The sequence below is a fragment of the Propithecus coquereli genome, unplaced genomic scaffold (genome assembly GCF_000956105.1).
Source record: "Propithecus coquereli isolate 6110/MARCELLA unplaced genomic scaffold, Pcoq_1.0 Scaffold399, whole genome shotgun sequence".
NCBI classification, from domain to species: domain Eukaryota; kingdom Metazoa; phylum Chordata; class Mammalia; order Primates; family Indriidae; genus Propithecus; species Propithecus coquereli.
This window is the reverse complement of record NW_012149718.1, coordinates 1,691,941-1,713,838: the sequence shown is the minus strand read 5'-3', so window position 1 is coordinate 1,713,838 and position 21,898 is coordinate 1,691,941. Positions and strand designations below refer to the sequence as shown.

Sequence of the window (21,898 nt, the reverse complement as noted above, 5' to 3'; positions counted from 1 at the left end):
CTGGAGTGCCCTCGAAGAACTCCCAGGGCAGCCGACTCTGAAGGGAAGGCTCAGAACACATCCAGGCCAGAGCGGCTGGAAGCCAGTGGCCTCCCGAGGCAGGACCCCCGCCAGTGTCTGCTGGGTGCTGTGTGGAGGCCCCTCAGCTGGCCCTGACGCTCCTGCTTCCAGGGCCTGCGCATGAACCCTCCCTCTCCTCGGGGCAGACCTGCCTGCCCCGTGATCCCACACAGCCTGCCAAGCAGAGACCTGCAACTTGTGCAGACTCCGACGTAGCGGGTGGGAGAGAGCGCAGCGGCGCCCTCCTCCTGCTGTCGGCACACAAGCAGTTGACCAGTGCCGCAGAGGCAGGGTTGAAAACTGCATTTATAATCCAAGTTGCTACTGGGAAAAAGATTCTCATGTTCTATTAAAGATACAAATTTTAAAAATTGTCCAATAAGGGATCTGAACTTTCATATGAAAGTTTTTTGGTGAACTCTTTTAGGTGGAAGAAAGAATCCAAGAATTATGTTTTTTAAAATGGCAGTGATTTCACCTATTTCTCAACGCCACTCAATACAGCTGAGGTCAGGAAGTGGATCCCATTAGACCGTGTACTGGAACGCTGTCTTCGGCAAAAGCCACCCGAGTCAACCCAGGTGAGGATTCAACAAGACGGGCATGGCAGGCCACGCGCAAACGGCACCAGAGATGTTGTCCGTGGCTTTACGGGGAAATGAGGAGGGCCTGGTCAGTTCTCCCCACAACAAAAGTAAAACCGACTTTCATTTGTTGCTGTGTGAAGCTTGTCGGTGGGCAGAGAGGAACTCAAGAATTCTGCAGCTGCACAGAAAAGTTAACAGCAACAGCGAGTTAGTGCTGCTAGGCTGCTTAGTTTGCAACGAGCTTATAAATCGAGAAGAGTAGTTGAATAGGCACATTTCCTCCTCAAAAAAACAAAAAGAAAAAACCGCCAAAGGTTTACTGTCCCAAGTGACTACAGAAATAGAGATAACAAGGAATATAACAGAAGGTCGCGAGTTTGCAGGGACAGAGAAGAAACTGCCCTTTCGGGGCAGCTCCCCAAGTGCCCGTCCTGGGGGACTGGCAGGGGCGCTCTGCCAAGGTCGGGAACAAGACGAGGGCAGCCGTCCCCCTGCTGGGCTGTGCTGAGGGGCGTGCGCGCACCGGAAGCTCTGGATTGCCTGACGAGCTGCAGCGTTTCAGTTGTTTTCGAATCTCGCATACGGGTTTTCTTCTTTAAACAAACCTGGAAACAAAATGAACTTGAATTATAAATTCATTCATTCAAACCAGGAACAAAATTCAAAAACGGCTTCTAAGTTAACTCAGTTTGATATGAAGATTTGTTAGGGTTGTGAGAGAACAGGTGTTCTAAGGCGGCTCAAATATTATTCTTAACTTTTTCTGAAGTCAAACCACAGTTGACTTTAAAACTGAAATAACATTGATTGCAAACAAGAATTCTAACAGACCCTAAGGAATAAAGACTTACTTGCTGATGCTCACAAAGAGAAATAAAGAAATTTAAGGCACATGTTTCTTTCCACAAAACAAAACTACTTTACTCCAAATGTCCTTGTAATTGCTGGTTAACTCTTTAGAATTAAGGCTACAGAAAGAACTCAGACCGTCGATTTAACTCTCCAGTGCTGGACTATAACTGGAATACAATGTGTATTTTACCATTGAAATCCATCTGTGGCACCTACCCACGGGCCAGTTTTCTCTTCACCCTGCAGAAACACACGTGTGTGCCCACGCACACACACTCTCTTCCTCTTTAAAAATCTGCATTGTTTGCCAAAATTGTCCGGAACAATGCAACAAATCTATTCACTGCAATTTTGGGCGGGGGCGGTGGGGAAGGGGGCAGGGAAGAAATGCGGAACAGAGGAGAGAAGCCACAGGCGGCGCTGAGGACACACCAGGCTCACTTGTCAAAGAGGGACCACGGGCGCCGGGCTCTGGGGCAAGAGCCCTAGTCAGTGTCAGTGACCAGCTACCAGAAACCGAGTGCCGAATGAAGCAGCCTTGTTCAGGTCTTACTGAAAACACAGCTCCTAGGTCTATTTCTAGCCCAGCGGGAAGACCCGAACCAGAGCAAGGGCTCCGTGTGCACGCTGGCGCTGACGTGTCAGCCGAGCCGGCGCACTGGCAGCCCTCTCCCCTTCTCCCGGGAATCCCTCCCCCTCCCTGAGGCTCTGCAGAGCGTAGCCCATTCCACGTGATTTGTCATAAACCGGCACAAAAAGGTAACTTCATCAGTGCAATTAAAGGGCCAAGTTAAGCACCAAAACAGCAGGAACACATTAGTGATATAGAGACGCCAGCTCCACTGACAGCCCCCAACCCTCGGGGAGATTTTTTTTTTTTTTTTTTTTGAGACAGAGTCTTACTTTGTTGCCCGGGCTAGAGTGCCATGGCGTCAGCCTAGCTCACAGCAACCTCAAACTCCTGGGCTCAAGCGATCCTCCTGCCTCAGCCTCCCGAGTAGCTGGGACTAGAGGCATGCGCCACCATGCCTGGCTAATTTTTTCTATATGTTTTTAGCTGTCCAATTAATTTCTTTCTATTTTTGGTAGAGACGGGGTCTCGCTCTTGCTCAGGCTGGTCTGGAACTCCTGAGCTCAAACAATCCGCCCGCCTCGGCCTCCCAGAGTGCTAGGATTACAGGTATGAGCCACCGCGCCCGGCCTCAGGGCAATTTTGAGTACTGGTTGTGCCTCTGTCTTTTGTTTACTTTAACATTAATCAGATGCCAAAAAGCTCCTTTCGACTGTCCAGGGCTGGCGCAGACGTCAATGGGCCGCCCTCCCACAGGCACAAGCGTGCACTCGGGAGTGCGGAGAGCCCAGTGCAGCCCACACCGCGTCCCCACACACTCGGGAACACGGGACATGGAGGCGGCGAAGCAGGGACAACACCTGGGGCCAGCACTGGGAAGGACGGCCAAGGACGATGGAGAGTGGGGAGCAGGGGGTGCTCCAGGGCAGCAGCTTGGCTTGAGCACCGCCCAGGCACACGCAGCCCTCGGAGGAGACCGAGGGGCAAGAACGTGAGGAAGAGGCTGCGCAGCTGCTGGCTGCCCCGCACCCCAAAGACAGAGGAGTCGCGAGACCGGGAGCAGCAGGGACAGCCTCACAGCCCGAGCTGGCTCGGAGGCCAGCAGAGGCGACCACGGCCTGAGGCCTGGCCTCCGGTCACAGCACATGAACCAGGCTTTCCAAGGAGGCCTGAGCAGATTGGGGAGAGGGACATCCCGGCGAGGGACAGAGCTAGCCCCCGCGCAGCCCAGAGCACCAACAGCAACAGGCCTCTGCAGCCCCGTCGGAGGGAGGCGCTGCCGCTGCTGCTCCTGGGCTTTGCTGTAACATCTCCCCCAGACGACGGAAACGAAGTACAGTGACATAATGTCCCCAGTGGGCAGGAGCCTAAAATACTACTATTTTAGTAAAATATGTATTTCCTTATTCAAACAGGGGACTCCAAAAAAAAACATGCATTAGTCAGAAACAGATTCTGAACTTTTCCTGATTAGATTCAGCCTTTAACATGGTGCTTCGGGGAAAGCACAGTGGGCTCAGGCCTAGGGACCTCCCGAGGCCCTGTGGCTGCCACGCACTGACAGCACTGACACTCACATCCAGACAGGTGAGGGGTCAGTTTCTGCCACGTCCAACACCACCACACAATCACAAAACCTGGCCAGGCAACATTCATCCTCCTATGAACTTTCAACACCATGGGATCTAGGCGAGTACGGGCAACTGGACGTGCATTTCCAATTCACTGCAATTAGACAAAACGTTTATACTTGACACCCATCTTCATTCTGCCTACTTCACAGTCTCCCCCCAAAATCTCTTCAAACAAAACCAAACACGAACAAAACACCCAGGAGACGTGGTGAGAGGAAGCACAGCCTCAGTTCTGGTGAATTCTCTGAAACAGGAGTGCCGTCTGGGACACTCAGAAGACGGGAATGAGAGTGGCACGCCCCGAGGACGAAGGGCTGCGCTCGAGGCGAGGACAGGAACCCGGCACAGTCACACGGGCACACCCGCGCTAAGGCTCGAATGAGATGACAAAGCAGCTATAGACAGTCCATTCTGGAAGTTTTAATACTTCATGAGCAAACAAGTATCCAAGAAAGCACACTTCATGAGGAAGTCTGGCTGAGACACAAATGCTTTGAGACGTCTGCGGCACGGGTTAGCTACAGCGCCACCCGGAACGAGACGGAAGGACTCACAGAGGAGAGACCGCGCCCACGTCCACAGCTGCATCTCACCTGGCAGTGACGAGGACCAGGGCAGTTGGGCATCAATTCCTAACCAGCTGAAAAGGAAACAAAATTGATTCTCACCATATTTTTTTCTGATTTCATCATGTCTTGACTTCATCTCTGCTCTCCTAAAAAAGAAAGAAAACATTGTTAGCACCAAACTGCTAAGTACACCGTTACTTCAAAACACACACCCATTAGTCTCCTTCAGCAGAGGCTGTGGGTTTCTCCTGGTGGCCTCCCTCCAGTTCCCAGGATGAGACAGGGTGGGGACAAGCTCAGCCATCAGGCCACACACCTGCCAGGACAGGCAGCATGACAACAAACCCAGTCTTCGGAGCCGCTCCAATATATCGTTCTATTCTTTTCAGTAAAAGCAATTCAAATCTCAATACTATGATTTTTAAAAAGTTTTTCTTCATATAAGGAAAATGCACTGATAGTAAAAATCGTAAGCCAGACTCTGAAGGTGGCTAGGAAAATGCAACCGTTAGCTTTTATTTAGTGGCACATGACCTCAAGGTGACGACATGGAAGACCTAACCAGGAAGGCTGCCCGTCAGTCCCTCCGTGTGCCAGGTGTGGATGACGCAACCCGCCTCACCTGCCTCCCAGGGCTGCCACACGGCCCCAGCACACACTCAAAGGAGTGCTGTGTCAGAGAACTGTGGCGCCAGAGCCGACTCGGCCACAGGCTGGTCCCAACGCTGCCCCTCTGAGCCTCATCATAGACGCACGGGACTGGACCAACACCCTTCGGAGGCCCCGCCACCTTAGCCGTAGCAACAAACAGCCGTTAAACTGCAAACACAGACGTTTGCCCGCCAGTCACCACCAGCTGCGACCCTTCCTTCACCAACGGGAGCGGCAGACAAGGCAGCCGTGAACAAGGTCAGTGGCCACTTGCCAAATTCCGACCACACGCAGCTTCTCACTCCCTTTACTACGATCTGGAAATTTCCATGGCTACGGAACACGTTATTAATTTTTTAAAAAATAAGAAAACTCATGAAACTTGTTTTCATGGCCTTCCAGATCTGAATTCCGTGGAAACGAGCTTCTTCCAAGCAGAAGGGCTGTGAGCTCACCTTTCCTCCTGCCGCATCCGCCTCTCTTCCCGCTCTCTCATCTCCTTCTCGTCACTCTTGTCCAGCTCCCGACGCCTCTTCCTCCGGCAGCAGCAGCAGCAGCAGACAGCAATGCCCAGGAGGATGGCCACCCCCACCACCGACATGGCGATAATCAACGCCTCGAAGTTCACTGGAATCCAAGCACGCCGAGTTAGAGCCGCTCCAAGGACGGAAGCTGCCGCTAAAGCCCCGTTCCCTTGTCTGCGGGGAGCCGTCTCCGAACACAGGGGCGCCGGGGTTCTGCCGTGGCCTGCACCCACGACAGGGTCCCACCTGTGGGCAGGAGGGCCCTCCCAGAGTCTCCTTTCAGCCATATACATGTGACACACAATGTACGGACTAACTGCAATGAACTGAAGTGACAAGGCAGTTTTTCTCACTCGATACCGAAAAGATGTTTCAAGCCTGAGAAAAGTTAACAGAAACCAGAAAAAAGAAAAATAATTCTAAGCAGCACATTGAGATCCTCCTAAGATGTTCTAAACTCTTAATTTAGTGGAACTCATAGAAATGGAGGTTAAGCCCGATACCATTTTCATTATTTCAATCAAAGTCAAGAATATTACAATAGGCCAGGCGCGGTGGCTCACGCCTGTAATTCTGGCATTTTGAGAGGCTGAGGCCAGAGGATCACTTGAAGTCAGCAGTTTGAGACCGGCCTAAGCAAGAGTGAGACCGCATCTCTACTAAAAATAGAAAATTAGCCAGGTGGGATGGCATGGATTTGGCCATCCCTGTCACCTAGGCTGGGAATTTCATTTCACAAGAGACTGAGCAAAAATGCCTACTATTTGAAGAGGTGCTCAGCATCATTAGTCAGAGAAATGCAAATTAAAGCCACAATAAGATGCCACTACACACCCGCTATAGGGACTAAAATTAAGATGACTGATTACCCCACATGCTGGCAGGGATGTGGAGCAACGAGAGTCCCACACTGCGCAGAGCAAACGTTTGGCAGACCTACTAAGGCTGAGCACGAACGTGCACTGAGCCGCAACGCCACTCCGAAGGCCAGCCCAGCGGAGGCGAGCGCCTGTGCCAACGGCAGCCGGGCGTCGTCCACAGCAGCGTGGGAACCACTCCTGTCTGGCAGCAGATGGACAGTCCACTCTGGAATGCTGCACGACAGCGAGACAACGACACACGACTTGCGTGAATCTCAAGACGTGCTGAACAGAAGTCCAGATACAGGACTGTATCGTTCCCTTTCCACAAAGGTCAAGAACAGGCAATGCAATCTGTGGTGACCCACGGGGGTCCTGACAGGAATGGGACCTGCTCAGAGTGTATTACCCCAAAACCCTTATTTGCTCTGAGTGGTGACAACCCGTATATGTTGCAAAAATTCACTGAATATACGTATGTGCACACGTCTGCGTGCACGTATCACAGTCTATGCAGAGAGGGAGACTGAAGAGGAGTGTGCTTCATTAGCAGGTTCGTGTCAATCTAAAACACCTTACTAACAGGCGCTGAAAATGCCAAGGGCTCCCTGGTCCAGGAGCGGCCTCTGTGGAAAGGTCCCACAGAAGACAGCAGTCAAGATGGAAGCAGACCCGGGAGGCCCTGGGAGGCCTTTCTGGTGCGGGGCTGGCAGAGGACGGCCAGCTGGGCAGATGTGATGGGTGTGCGCACACGTGTGCACACACACGAACCACACACACCCTCCTGCACAGACATTCCACAATCACAGTCACCGGACAGCCCGACACAACTTCTGAATTCCCTGGAGTCTTGACACCAGAAATAAGTTCTTCCAGATGGAGGCTGATGGATTTTGAGATGGAAATCAATTAGAAAAAAGATAAATAAAGAGTAAGCTGCAGAGGGCTCCAAGAGGCAAACACACAAAAAGAATCTTCAAAGTGCTCTAAGAAAATATTGGCTCCTCTGTGGAGCTTAAGAAGATGGCCAGGCCGGGCGCGGTGGCTCACGCCTGTAATTCTAGCTCTCTGGGAGGCCGAGGCGGGCGGATTGTTTGAGCTCAGGAGTTCGAAACCAGCCTGAGTGAGAACGAGACCCCATCTCTACTAAAAATAGAAAGAAATTAATCAGACAACTAAAAATATATAGAAAAAATTAGCCGGGCATGGTGGCTCATGCCTGTACTCCCAGCTACTCGGGAGGCTGAGGCAGAAGGATTGCTTGAGCCCAGGAGTTTGAGGTTGCTGTGAGCTAGGCTGACGCCACGGCACTCTAGCCCGGGCAAAAGAGTAAGACTCTGTCTCAAAAAAAAAAAAAAGAAGATGGCCTATGTATTACCCCAAAACCCAAAGCCATAAAGAAAAAGATTAATAAATTCAATTACTTAAAGATGAATTCGATAATAGGTATCAGATTTAAAAGGCAAACTAAAAAACAAATTTAAAAGGCAAACTAAAAAACAATTTGAGGCCAGGCACAGTGGCTCACACCTGTAATCCTAGCACTTTAGAGGCTGAGGCAGGAGCATCATTTGAGGCCAGGAGTTCAAGACCAGCCTCAGCAAGAGCAAGACCCCGTCTCTACAAAAAATAGAAAAATTAGCTGGCGTGGTGGCACCTGTAGTCCCGGCTACTTGGGAGGCTGAGGCAGGAGGATCGCTAGAGCCCAGGGTTTTGAGGTTGCTGTGAGCTAAGATGCCACAGCACTCTAGCCAGGACAACAGAGCAAGACCTTTTCTCAAAAAAGAAAGAAAACAAAACAATTTGAATCCCAAAGGGCTAATTTCCCCAATAGAAGAACACCTATAAAATTAACTCTATGCAGACAGAGACCCAGTAGAGAGAAGAGGGCTGTGTCCATGCCAAGCAGGGATTCTTCAGCTGGGGAACCCGGAGATCCTATGGGAACCCACAAGAGGGTTTCAAGGGTTGCATGTGAGCACCACGATATACAATGTGCGGGATGTTTAAAAAAGCGGCCTTCACATTCCCCCTTTGCCATCCACCTCCCACGTGGAGAGTTCAGTGCCAAGGGCGACGACCTGGAAGTGGTCCTCTGGACTCGCCAGGGAGCCCCAGGTGGCCTTCCGAGACACCAGACTGTCACTGGCTTCCAGCCGTCTCAGTGGCAGTCACAGAGCTACTGGCAGCATGTTTTCCAGCAAGTTACGTTAACTGAGCAAACACTAAAATGATCAAAATGGCATTGATTTTGCAAGAAGCAAATGAAAACAACTTACCCCAGCAAACACCCCAGCGTGCAGAACTCAGTTGACAAAGCGAACTGGGTGGCAAGATGTTTGTGACTGGGTAGTCCAAACACGCCTTGTTAGTGTTGCACCACAGACACTGCAAGAGATCGGCACTGAATGAATGTTAGAAACGCAACATGAACACCAGAGAACCAGACTGTCCAGGGCCCGACCACCTTTCACGGCTGCCACTGCCACCCGGCATGGTCATCTCTCACGGGTGGCTGTGAAGGCCTTGTCCGTGTTACTTGTCCTCTTCCACAGCTCACCCAGCCGCGGCCTCCGTGCTGCTCCGGCCTCTGCACAGCCTGTGTGTTCTGCCGGGAGCGCTGCTCCCCTCCCGATGCCTGCACGGTTCTCCCACCTACTCGACCAGGCCTGCCCCAGCCGACCACTTCACGCTGCGCCCGTCTCCCTGTCCCTTCCCTCAGTGCCACTTTCCACCGCGGCGCCCCAACATGCCGCGCACCTGTGCGTCTCACTGGAGCGACCCAAGAACACAGCACAGGCTGGCCCGCAGTAGGCTGGTTCAGCGTCTGCTGAATGGGCTTTGGCGACCATGGCGGTCACTATCGGTAGAAAGGTACCCTGCGTTCCGCCTCTGATCTTCACAACTGCACTAAGTTGCCGCCATTTGAAAGACAACGCAATTAAGGCTCACAGGCATCTGCCCAGAACTCGAGAACAGGAGAGAACCTCACAGATGCTCTTGTCTGAGCCCTTCAAAGGTTAGGGGCGAGGCTGGAGCAGCGCAGAGACAGCACCATCAACCAGCGGGGGCATCAGAGCCCGGAGCTGGGCCAGCCGCAGGCTACGGCAGGGCACGATGAGGGTCAAGAGCACTTTGTGAGCCGGGCACTGTGGGTGACAAGAAACGCAGCCCAGGCGACCTGGGTGGGCATCCTCGGCAGACACCACATAGGAGGGGCAAAAGAACTGCACTTTCAGTGCAACCAACATGCCAGCCAATGTCGAGACTTTGCCTGTTTTTTAAATCTTATTGACAGTGTTACTGTCTTTTTAAATAGGATAGAAAATCTTAAATTTTTTTTGTCCCAGGTTAAGGCGAAAGTTTACTACAAATTTTTATTAAAATGTAACCTGGGCTTTCTTTCCCAGGGCTATTTATACAGTGATCACTTTAATGCATTATTTAAACAGCTTAGAACATAATATTTTAAATTTTATTTATTTATTTATTTTTAATGAAGATGGGGTCTTGCTAAATTGCCCAGGCTGGCCTCAAGCTCCTGGGCTCAAAAGATCCATTTTGCTAGGACAGTTTTACCATAAGCCCTAAGAGCTCACTGGGAGGACACAGCACTGTCTCTGGTGGTGGTGGTTGTTTGGTCTGGTTGTTTTTAATGAACGAAGTACCATGCAGGCGACAAACAACTCAAGCAGCACCAAGGGGACTGTCTGCCGCAGGCTCTCTTCTTCCATCCCCTGAGGCCTCCTAGGCACTCAGACATCCTTCCGGAAACCTCCTGTGCATGCTCAAGGACGTGCCCATGAGTCTGGAGCTCGCGGCACGTTTGCTAAGCGTCCCTCTGCAGCGCCCCTCTGACTTGCTCTGCCTGGGTTCAGAGCAGGGGTCAGGCCTTCAGATGAAGTCCAGGCCTGGGGCTACTGCGGACCAGACCCACTGTGACCTGAGCAAGGCCCCTGGCCACCTCAACTGAGACTACTGTCATCACCACACCCAACCTAGGGTGGTGAGGCTTCCACAGGACGATGCAGCAAAAATGCTCTCAGGCCGCAAAGCGACGTACGATAGTAAGCTATTTTTATGGCTGAAATGACTCCCAGTAGAAAAATCCAGAGACCAAAGAGAAGCACCGTCAAGAAAATATCACCCATGAGGACCAGACCCACTGGAGCATGTCCAGCATTATCGAGGACAGGATCTGAAAACTACGGTCACCACATGTTTCAGTTTTTAATCAGCAAATCCAGTATCCCCTTAAGTCCCACAAACTGACAAGATATGCCTCAAACCCACACTTCTGCCACACAGGGTGAGAACTGTTTTTTAAAAACACAGCTAATGCCTTAGAGTGGAAATCACCTAACACATCTTTCTGACCTGTTGCCAGACCTCGCTGTCAGGGAAAGAGAAACACAGGCCCTGCGGTTCTCGGCACCCTGTACGACCTGACTGCAAGGGGCAGGGGTGGCGGCCTCCCTGGGACCCTAAGGCACAAAGACCCCACAGAACGCTGACTTCTGTCCCAACCACTGCCACCCACTGCTGGCCTCCCCTCAGGTTCTCCCATGCTGGGGACACAGCGCTGTGATTAAACAAGGTCAGAGACGCTGCGTGTAGGCGCTACTAAGTCAAGAGCTCCGCCGCAAGGCAGTGCTCAAGAGGAGTCCGCTGGGCCGGCCACAGGCGCAGGCCGCCGCGCTGAGACAGCCAAAGAGCCCTGACGAAGCAGCGCGCTCACACACCTTCGGCAGGATCCACGCGGCTGTGCTATTTCCGCACCGCTGTTTCCACCTCTCCTGGAGAGACGGCTGCACGTTTCCACTAGAGCCCAGGACGACCGCCTGGAAGTAACCTGGGAGGCTCCGGCCCCACCCGGTAACGTGGAGGACTAGAGAACCTTGCTCCGGGATGGCTACTCTCCCGCTCAAGGTTACACAGGGGTTTAGAAGAACTAGGCACAAAATCCAACCACAGTGGGCTGAGTCTTATGTTGTAACTTGAGATGCTGGACCAGAGGGCCCCACTCTGTCCCCGTGTATAGAGCTGAGAGAGAGGCGTCTGTCGCGGCCCTCAACAAGCGAGGCAGATCCGAGGTGCACGAACAACCCAGTTTCTCTTGAAAAGGGGCCTGTCGGGAAAGCTGACCCCACAGCGCTGAGCAGGGAGTGGGTGAGGAGGTCTCCACGCACTCAGCAAGTGTGGACTCAAGCCCCGACTCTGCTCCCAGAGCACCTGCTGCCATGTCTTGGGGGCCCATCTCACAGATGAGGTCACAGCCCGGCCCCCAACAGGACTCTAAGGTCTAATGACCCCGAGGAAAGGCCCAGTCACAGGTTAACAGTCATAGATTAGATGCTAAGCAAGTACGAGCACAGACTCAGCCCAGTGCGGGTCTCCGACCCGGCCACCTAATGCCCAGCCCACTGACACCTCCCAACCAGCTCACACACCTGCAGGCCCGGCCCCCTCCACACACTTCTGCACCCACCACCCGCTACAGGACTGACGTGGTGCTCGGGTGGTCTCTGCAGTTTTCATGAGAAGGTTTAATATGCCTGAGAAAGGCTAAAATAGTATTTAATAACTATCACAAAAAATACCTCCACAAATCCCAAAAGGCAGAACCCTTTCAACACACAAGTGGCTGTGTGGGTCTAGGAAAGTCCGTCTGCTTTGGGATCGCACCCCGATCTGCAGCTACTTACGGAGACGTTCTTCAGGCAGTCCCCACAGGTTCCGTTTGTGTTCTGAGAACAGGCTGCAGGGGAGAGACAGAGACAAGCAATCACTGAGAAATCAGGCACCGTCAACACTAGCTCGCAAGGGCAGGGAGGGCCTGGGGAGGGCGCCGGCACTGAGAATCTCTGATTTGGAACTACCGAGACGAACACCCCTCAAAAAGCTCCTGCTAACAAGCCTTCTTCAAGACATCTGGAACAAACATTCTGCAACCCTGCTGCAGGAGAACAGCAAACATGCGGCTCCTGTCTGCAAGGGATCTTCTGGGAAAGGAGATTCCAAACACAAAAGGCTGTGTTTCACGTGTCTCTCCTGGAGAGGGGCTGAGCCGTGTGGCTTCCTAACCACCAAGCACTAACCCACCGAGACCTTCTGCTCCTCGGCAGACACCTTTTGGGAAAGCAGGAGCCTCCCCACAAGGCCACAGCAACACCAGCAACACTGCCAAGAAGCACACCCGTGTTTCCAGACTTACCTACAGATCTCACGTGACAAGGCAGGTCTCGGCGCCCTGGCCAGCCTCTGCTAGACACGGCTGTGCTCCCCAGCACCGAGGGAGCAGCACCGCCCGGGTAGCCTATTCCAATCATGCAGAACACCTGGGACTCTGCCAGCTACGCACAGCACCACTGCTATGAGAAGGGGTCAAACTCCAAGCAGCTAACAGCTCTGGACTCAAGCTGGTCAGCAGCGAAGAGCTACCACTGCGTGAATAAAGGACCTCCAACATGCTACTCAGCAGCTGCCGACTGCTTGCTCCCCACCACCCCCCCGAGCACATGCTTTGAAAAGAAGCTCTATGCTCAAGGAGTCACCAGAGAAATGCAAATTAAAACTTCCAAGAGCAGGCCGGGCGTAGTGGCTCACGCCTGTAATCCTAGCACTCTGCGAGGCCGAGGCGGGTGCATCGTTTGAGCTCAGGAGTTCGAGACCAGCCTGAGCAAGAGCGAGATCCCGTCTCTACTAAAAAAATAGAAAGAAATTAGCTGGACAACTAAAAATTTATAGAAAAAAATTAGCTGGGCATGGTGGCGCATGCCTATAGTCCCAGCTACTTGGGAGGCAGAGGCAGAAGGATCGCTTGAGCCCAGGAGTTTAAGGTTGCTGTGAGCTAGGCTCATGCCACAGCACTCTAGCCTGGGCAACAGAGCGAGACTCTGTCTCAAAAAAAAAAAAAAACAAAACCTCCCAAGAGCTACAACCGCACACCCACCGGGATGGCTAAAATTAAAGAGAATGACGATACCAAATGCTGACAAGGATGTACAGCAACAGGAACCCTCACACAGTGCTGGTGGGAGTGAAAATGGTTCAACCATTTGCAAAAAGGTCTGGTGGCTGTTCATAAAACAAACGTGCACCCACCCCATAACTCAGCAATCCCCTCTTAGGTATTCCATCCAAGAGACACTAGAGTTACGTCCACAGGAAGACCTGCGGAGGAATGTTCAGGGCAACTGTATCTGTTAACAGCACCAAGCTGAAAACAGCCCCATGACCCTCTGTAGGAGGATGGACAGACAGACTGGAACATTCATACGATTCGAGCAGGGAGCCAAGAACAGCAAACACACAGATCCCATCTGCAAGGGATTTTCTGGGAAAGGTGAGATTTCGAACACAAAAGGCTGTTGTGTGTGTCTTCCCTTTAGAGGAGGAGGGCCCCGTGGCCACGTGATCACTAACACGCTTCAGCCATAAGAAGAAATGGACTGGTCTATGTACCACACAGATGAACCCCAGAACCATCGTGTGGAATGTCGGAGCAGACTGCACAGTTCCGTGCGATGCGGCTGCAGAACAGGGGGACTCGTCTGTGAGGGGCAACAACGATGAGGGGCGGGGCCTGAGTTACACACTCGTAACTCTCTGAACAGCACACTCCAGTTTCCTGCATGTCATCGTGTGAAAATTTATCTTAAAAGACAGGACAGCCACTCAACTCTGGTTGGTCACTGACAGGCAGGACGTGTGGGCGCGTGCACGGACGCCGTGACCAACTCGCACACGCACAGAAGACTGGGGGCACCTGGAGGTGCCTCAGTGGCGGGTGTGTGTTTGTGCGCTACAAAGTGCGTTCGCCTTTGCTGTGCGTGTGAAGATTTTCACAATGCAGGGAAAGAGCTGTAGCTGTAAGTTACAATGTCACTCATCGTGCTCACTAACAGGGACAATCCACAGAGTAAACTGGTACTTTGAAATAGCTGTGGTCCCTGTTTAATAATCTAGCTCTTCTACACTCCATTTTTCTAAATGAAACCCCATTTTATTTGAAAAGAAAGCACATTTTGTCACATATTGTTCTACAGCAATTATTACTAAGTAGCACTCTTCTCCAAGTCCAGGAGTGTGCTATTCAGTTTGTGTTCAAGTTTGTTTTGAACCACTTTAAATACTCAAAACGACAGATTTTATCCACCCCGGGAAGGTAAGAAAACTGACGAGCACTGCAAGGGCTCAGTTCCTCAAAGCACAGAGCAGAGGCAGCGTTCCAGCGCACCGTGACGACGCGCACCGTGGGAGAAAGGAGTCGCAAGTGCCAGCAGAGGGCAAAGACCCTGTGGTGGGTGTGACCAGGCACCATAACGAACCACGGATGTAAAAACCCAGTTCCCGGCTCTGCCCACTGACAGGGCGGCACCCGGTGGCAGAGAACACTCAGTGCCCAGGTCTTGGTTGGTCCACACTAAAAGGAACCAGGACGCCTTGGAGAATTGGCTGATTCTAGAACCGGGACAAGGAAAGGACAAGATAAGCTGCAGACCGCTTGCTGCTCCAGAGAGCCACACAGACTTATGACTAAACGGCAAGACGACCTAGAACCCAGCCTGGAAGGGGTCTCTGTGGCCAAATCTGGGACAATTTAAACATCAAAATAAATTAACGACAGGCAGGGTGTGGTGGCTCATGCCTATAATCCTAGCACTTTGGGAGACCGAGGCAGGATTGCTTGAGGGCAGGAGTTTGAGACCAGCCTGAGCAACATGGTAAAAATAAATAAATACATAAATAAATAGCAATAGTCATAGACTCCAGCCTCTTGAATAAAATAGCCTATGATTTCACACTGACATAAAACAGATAAGGAGAAGGCCAACTAGCAAATAGAAGAAATGGCTGGGCACTGTGGCTCACACCTATAATCTCAGCAGTTTGGGAGGAGGCGGCAGAAGGATCACTTGAGCCTAGGAGTTTGAGACCAGCCTGGGCAACACAGTGAGACCCTGTCTCCACCAAAACAAAATTTTAAAAATTAGCCAGGTGTGGTGGCGTATGCTTGCAGCCCCAGCTACTGAGGAGGCTGAGGCAGAAGGCTCGCTTGAGCCCAGGAATTTGAGACTGCAGTGAGCTGTGATCGTGCCTCTGCACTCTAGCCTGGGGGACAAAGCAAGATACTGTTTCTTAAAAAAAATAAAAAACAAAATAAAATAAAAAATAAAGTGGAAGAAATGATGAGTTCAGAAGTATCCGTTTCACAACCCTCACAGTCAACACTGACACAGGCCAGAATTCCCTGAGGATGCCAAGACCACTGCGTTGCTTGTGGAGTGACAGAGATCAAGAGTCTCAAAGCACCTCCCCACAGGTTAGCACTACTTAGGAGAGAAAATGGCACCTTCCAAGGCATCCAAGTCGTCACAATGACCTCTGAACAACATGATAACGGGACAAAGCATGGGGCGGGGCTGGGCACTGAGGACACAAGCACCAGGCAGCGCTCCTGCCAAAGTGCACCTGAATCAAATCAGAGGAAACGCAAACAACCAGCTGAGGTCCTCCCACAAACTGGCTTTCTTAAAACAAAGACAGACCGAGAAACCATTCTAGACCAATGGAGATGAAAGAAACGTAATAATTAAATGCAACCAGTGATCCTAGATTTCAGGGGGTGGGAGGAATAGAACAACATTGTTGAGATAATTGGTAAAATTAGTATATATACTGTACATTAAAAAATGCATATTCAAGTATCATATCAATGTCAAATGTCCAGATTTTGATAACTCCTATATTCCAGTTATGCAGAATGTTTTTATTCTCAGGTGACACACTCTGAGGAATTTAGCGGTAAGGGGCCACATCAGTAACCTACTTTCAAATGGTTTGGTCAAAATAACAACAAGTAATACGATTATAATTTGTCAATTTACATAAAATTTTGAATAAATAAAACACAAACAATTTTATCGTTGACTGAGAAATGAGCAGATCTGGGAGTGCTGAAGTGATGGAGCAAATGCTGAGAGCACCCCCACCTTCTGTGCAGCGCTGAGACCTTCCCACCCGAGGCCGGGGAGGCAGGTGCAGGGCGTGCCTCGCACACCCTCCTCCAGTTGTCGCTCCAGACATTAATATTGCTGTATAGAGACAGAAATGGTCTCAGGAGTTTTGCGGGCCTTGGCCCTGAAGGGACACGTGAACATGTTAGTTCACATATCAAAAGCAGCTTCACCTCAGGAGGGCATCTCACAGGTCAGTGGCAGCTGCTTTCCAAGGTGACCCTGCAGTCTCAAACCCGTGGCTTTCGCTTGTTTTGTAGGGCAAAGCCGGTTTGTATGGAGCCACGGGATGAGAGCTGATCAAAGAATGTCCGCCCGAGAGACAGACACCTGCGGCTAAAAGCAATTAGCCTAAGGGACAGTTCCTGCTTCACTCCTGACTAACTGTCTTAATCTATAAAAACTAGATAAAGAAATATAGAGCCACCGTATTTCTGTTTAACCCTCTGCTAAGTGATAGCTTTATCTCAGAACTTAGAAGTTTGTCTTAGGAAGATTTTGTAACCGTTTGCTCACATAGAGTTAATTAAGGGATCTCTAGAAGCCTTTTGGGAGACTTTTAACCTAAAATGAACTACCTGTTGCTATGCAAATATGTTACCCCTGGCAACCGATCACTGTACCAATAAATACCCTTGTGAAACTTTACTCTGGGCCTCACAGCTCATGGGAATGCTGTGGGGCTCCCGATACCCCAACTATTATAAATCTATACTTTATAAAACCGTATTTTCGTCTCTGTGTATTCTTTTATTTCTCTATTATTTTCTATTTTTTATTATTTCCTATCCTTTGCGACGACCCCTGCCTAAGGGAGCCGATTTTTTGCTGGGAGCGCAGCTAACTCCCCGCATCCAGTCCTTTTGGAAAGTCATCTACAGCAAAGGATGTCCTTCCTCCTCAGTCTAACACTGGACACGGGAGACAGGGATGATGTGGTATGCGAACTCACTCATGGGGATTTTCATCTTTAAAGCTTTTTGATAACTGAAATAATTGAGCTCCAAGACACCATAAACTCTGTCCACCCCCAGGCGTCTGGATTATGGGCCAGTGTGACTCAAATGACAGGCACGGGAGGAAGAGGCAGAGGGAACAGCCCAATGCACACCCAGCATGCCAAGAACAGAGTGAGGTTTCAAAATGGGGGGAAATATCAATGTCAAACAGTCCTCAGGAAAATAACTTCAAGGCTGGGAAAAAGGCATTCTGTTCTCTTTCAAAAACACATCGTCTTGCATAGTAGGAAGGAAAGACATTAACCACGTAGTACTGCTCAGAGACAGGCAGTGTTTTGCTTCTTTAAGCCATCAGTCACGGTATCACTTACCTCGTCAAGGGACACAGAAAGCCATGGGCTAGAGAGCCAGAGATAAGGAAAACTGCTCTTGAATCTCTGAAGTCTAATACTGAACACGAACACCCTGACTTCTGAGGTCCTACGGCTGTGAGGCTTCAACTTAGGTTCTATGACTATCTGTCAATTAAAGAACTTCCAGTCTCATTTACTTCAGAAAGGAAAGGAAAACAAACAAAAAGTGTTTACTGTCAGGCTACACTAACCCACTATGACCCTTGGTGCACTTTCCTCAAGTTTCCAGTGAGCCAATAAATTCATTAAGCACGAAAGGGCACATTAGCCTGTGTGAAGAGATATGCTTTTTAAAATTAAGGCAGAAAGCAGGCACAGTGGCTCACGCCCATCATCCTTGCACTTTGGGAGGCTGAGGCAGAGGACTGCTTGAGATCAGAAGCTACAGACCAGCCCATGCAAGAGCGAGACCCCATCTGCAATAAACACAGAAAAATTAGCCAGGCATGGAGTCCCAGCTAGTCGGGAGGCTGAGGCAGGAGGATCACTTGAGCCCAGGAGTCTGAGGCTGCAGTGAGCTATGATCACGCCACTGCACTCCAGCCTGGGTAACAGACTGAGACCCTGTCTCAAAAAATAAAAAATAAGGTTGCAAGTAAGTCTGTTACTTGTTATGTACCCATCACACAATAGGCCGCAGGCTGCAGTCTGCCGTGCCCCTCAGTGGTGGAATAGGCCCCCAAAAGGCGCGCTGTGCTCACTGTGCACACGGACAGAAGCACGAAGAACTCCTACACTGTCAACTTCAGGTAAGAAAAAAAGGTGTTCATTAAGACAATAAAGTCCTTGTCACCCCACTATTTTAGCAGAATATAAAGTGGTGAAGAGTGGTGGTATATATCAAAAATATGAACCACGTGTATGCTGTAGCATTCTGTACAATTTACTTAGAAAGCCATGTTTCTCAGGGTGAGGGGGCAGGACTACAGATTCCCCCTCCAAATCGAGAGTCCCCCTGCAAGGAGCAGTTGGTAAGACCCGACGCCCAGAGGTGGTCACCACTGGGGTCCTCAGGACTCCTGTGTGGAGGGCAGCAGACTGAGGTCCTTTCAGGGATCATCTTCCCCCAGCTGCTCTTGGATTGAGTTTAACCTCAGCCCCAACACAAAGTGGGGTCCGAACGCCCTATCGAGGCTTCTTTTAATTTCATGAATCTCGCTTTTCTAAAGATCTTCAACGCACCATGGGTTCCTAAAGTCTCCCCTCCACCAAAGTACACAAAAAGACATTAAAAAGTGTTGGTTCTGGATCGGTGTGATGTATTCGTTAAATTCACACAGTATTCTTGCAAAGAAGACAAAATGTTCCCAACATTAGTACCGTGCTCACATCCCTGTAAGTATGACAAGCAGTAAAAGTCTCATACTAAGCAAATACTCTGTAGAAGAGGGGACAACTCACTGCTCTAAGTAGCGCCTCTGTCCAAGGCGAGGAGAATGCAGACACCCACGCACTAGGGCACTAAACACCAACATGGCATGACACCACTGCTCCCACTTCAAGGTGTCCCCAGGGAGAGAAACCCCCGTCTCTGTCCGTCCCCAGGACTGGGTGATTACACATGGAAGCAAACAAGCGTGGCCTCCAACTGCAGAGGTGCTGTTCGGCTGACACACTGAATGGCACCTCTGGTTTAATCCCCAGACTGTCGCAGTCCACTCCACTCATCGCACCCACCCCTGCACCCTTCAGACGACCAGAGCCAAAGAATCAGGGCAGCCACAGGAAAACCGCAGGGCTGCCTTCCTGACGCACCCACTCTAATAATGCAAACACACCCCTGAGCCCCGATAAGATTTCCACGGCACAAATTCTCCCGGCAGACGCCCGTTCTGTCTGGTGAAAGGTATTCCCTGCACAGCTGTACTCAGAACTCAATTCAGGCCAAAAGTTCCCCGTACTATTGGACTCCTTCATTAACAAACTTCAAGACAGCTGCGTTGTTAGTGTCACAAACACTAAGCACACTTGGAAGCAGATAAGAAGAAACTTAAACAATCCTGCCCTGGAATGAACATGCCATAAGGTCACAGAGAAAAGGCGTTTGCTATGCTAGAGTTAAAGAGAACTTGACGGTCAGGGCCCACACGAGTTGAGAAAAACATCAGCCCCTCAAGCTGGGCCCAGGTCGACCCTAATTGTAAAGATCGTGAAATTGCGGCTGCGGGGCCATTACCCACACCTCGTGATCACCTGGACACTCCTCACACACAAGCCGGCGTGACACTCAGAAGCAGGCCCAACCGTGACTCTGGGCTTAAAAGCTCTGGTGATTTCCCACCATCCTGGGGCAGCCCCCGCCCCTGGCCAGACCCCCGGGAAGCACCCTCCGTGTTTCTGGAACTCCGTGGGCCTCGCATCCGGCGCTTTCCTCCGCTAGAACTCCCCCCAACCCAGCGCCCCAGCTCCTTGTCTCTTGGTCAGTCTCCCGAGGAACAGCGCCTAAAGGACAGGAGCGCCGTGTGCCGGCCACCACCGGGGCCCCGGTGCCTGGCACAGCTGGGATAAGCGAATGAAGGATGCCCACCTGCCGGTGTGGACAGCGCAGAAACGGAATCGGTTTGCTTCAAAGCAGGCACTACAGCGTCGTTTCCGATAAAGCCTCTCCTTAGTGCCTAAGGCAAGAAACAACTCCCCGTACTCGCCGCGGTACCTATTCCTCCCCTGGGGGGGGCAGTGGTGTCAACGCCGGCGGCGGTACACACGGCTGTACACGCCCTCGCGACCCTCCAGGGGCCTGGGGCCCCGAGACCCGCTGCCGCCGCAACCCCGGCCCGCCCTGGCCACGGTGGAGCGCGTCTGAAGCCGAGCTTCCCGGCGCGGAGACCGCAGGGCGCCAGGCAGGGACGCGTCCCCTCGCCGGGGCGTGGGCCCCACAGTCAGGCGCGAGGAGTGGCCGCCGCGGCCGGACAAAGCCCAAGGGCCGGCGCCTTCCTGCCCGCCAGGGGGCCCCTCCGCTCCACCGCCGGGAGCAGCCCCGCATGCGACGGCGCGACCCCCGGGAGCAGCCCCCGCTGCGACCCGCGCCCCGGGCCGCCCCTCCGAGCCCGGTGCCGCCACCCCACGGGCCCCCGACACCCCTCGATCGCCCCGCGGCCCCCGCCCGGACCCGGCGCCCTCACCCGCTGCGGGCGGCTCCTGCGCGGCGGCCGCCGGGACGAGCAGCAGGAGCAGCGCGGCGCCGCCGAGGGGCAGCCCCCAGTGCGGCGTCGGCCCGCGGGCCCCGCCGGGCGCCATGGCCGGTCGGCGGGTCGGTCAGTCAGGCGCTGGCCGAGACTCGGACGCCAGCCCTGGCTGTTTCTGCCCGGAAGAACCGCGGCGCCGGAAGTGAACTCGCGGGGCGGGGACAGGTGAGTGCGCAGCCGCGGGCTCCTGCTCGCCCCCCCACCCCGTGCGCCTGCGCAATGGAGGAGCGCGGACCGGCAGCAGCGGCTGAGTTTCTATGCGCCTGCGCGGCGAGGCGCGCTACGTGTCTAGCGGGCGGGTTCCGGCTGTGTGTTTCGGGGCCTTGACCCTGAAGCGGAGCGGCGATCCGGGACGGTAGCCCCAAGCGCTGCTAATGATACTCTTAAAAGGGCCCCTGCAGGAGCCGGTCGGCTCGCTGGGGCCGGGGGACACCCGCGCCCTGGGGCCGGAGCTCCGTGCACCGAACCGGGACCGCCTCCCTGAGGCCGCCGCCAGCCTCCGAGCAGTGGCCGTCGGGGGTATGGTGACGTGTGCGCTTGAGAGCACCGAAATCGCTCTCAAAGTGGGTTTCAGCGTGTACTGCTCAGCCACCATCCGGGCTCCCGAAAGAAGTGTCTCGCTCCTCCTTCGTCTTTCCCGGACGCGGCCATCGCAGATGTGCGGGACGGCTCCACGGTGACCGCCCCCACGGAGACCGCACCCATGGAGACCCCCCCACGGTGATCGTCCCACGGTGACCGCACCCGTGGTGACCCCCCCCCAGTGATCGTCCCACGGTGACTGCACCCACGGAGACCCCGCACGGTGATTGTCCCACGGTGACCGCACCCATGGTGACCCCCCACGTGATTGTCCCACAGTGACCGCACCCACGGAGACCCCGCACGGTGATTGTCCCACGGTGACTGCCGCTGGGACTGCCCCTCTCTGAGGTGACTATGTTCCTGGCTTGTCCACCTTCCCCCCACCAAGGCTTAGGGCCCCTCCATGTTAGACTCTAGTTGAGTATATTG

General features: G+C 52.5%; 1 protein-coding gene across 1 annotated transcript; it reads right to left on the bottom strand.

The window, feature by feature from the left end:
* Window positions 1-346: 346 nt before the first annotated feature.
* Window positions 347-21,031, bottom strand: PTTG1IP (pituitary tumor-transforming 1 interacting protein). Its single transcript, XM_012652701.1, has 6 exons — window positions 20,822-21,031; window positions 12,014-12,066; window positions 8,588-8,696; window positions 5,380-5,551; window positions 4,373-4,419; window positions 347-1,252 (listed from the first exon to the last, which is right to left on the bottom strand). Exons 1-6 carry the CDS (start codon window positions 20,934-20,936, stop codon window positions 1,206-1,208), a joined length of 543 nt encoding a protein of 180 aa, XP_012508155.1. The 5' UTR covers window positions 20,937-21,031; the 3' UTR covers window positions 347-1,205.
* Between the last annotated feature and the right edge of the window lie 867 nt (window positions 21,032-21,898).

Coding starts and splice junctions, on each gene's coding strand:
- PTTG1IP (XM_012652701.1), bottom strand. CDS start 20,936: ATGGCGCCCGGCGGGGCCCGCGGGCCGACGCCGCACTGGGGGCTGCCC. Junction 8,697..12,013: donor ACTGCCTGAAGAACGTCTCC/GTAAGTAGCTGC, acceptor GATCTCTTGCAG/TGTCTGTGGTGCAACACTAA. Junction 5,552..8,587: donor ACGCTGGGGTGTTTGCTGGG/GTAAGTTGTTTT, acceptor CTTGGATTCCAG/TGAACTTCGAGGCGTTGATT.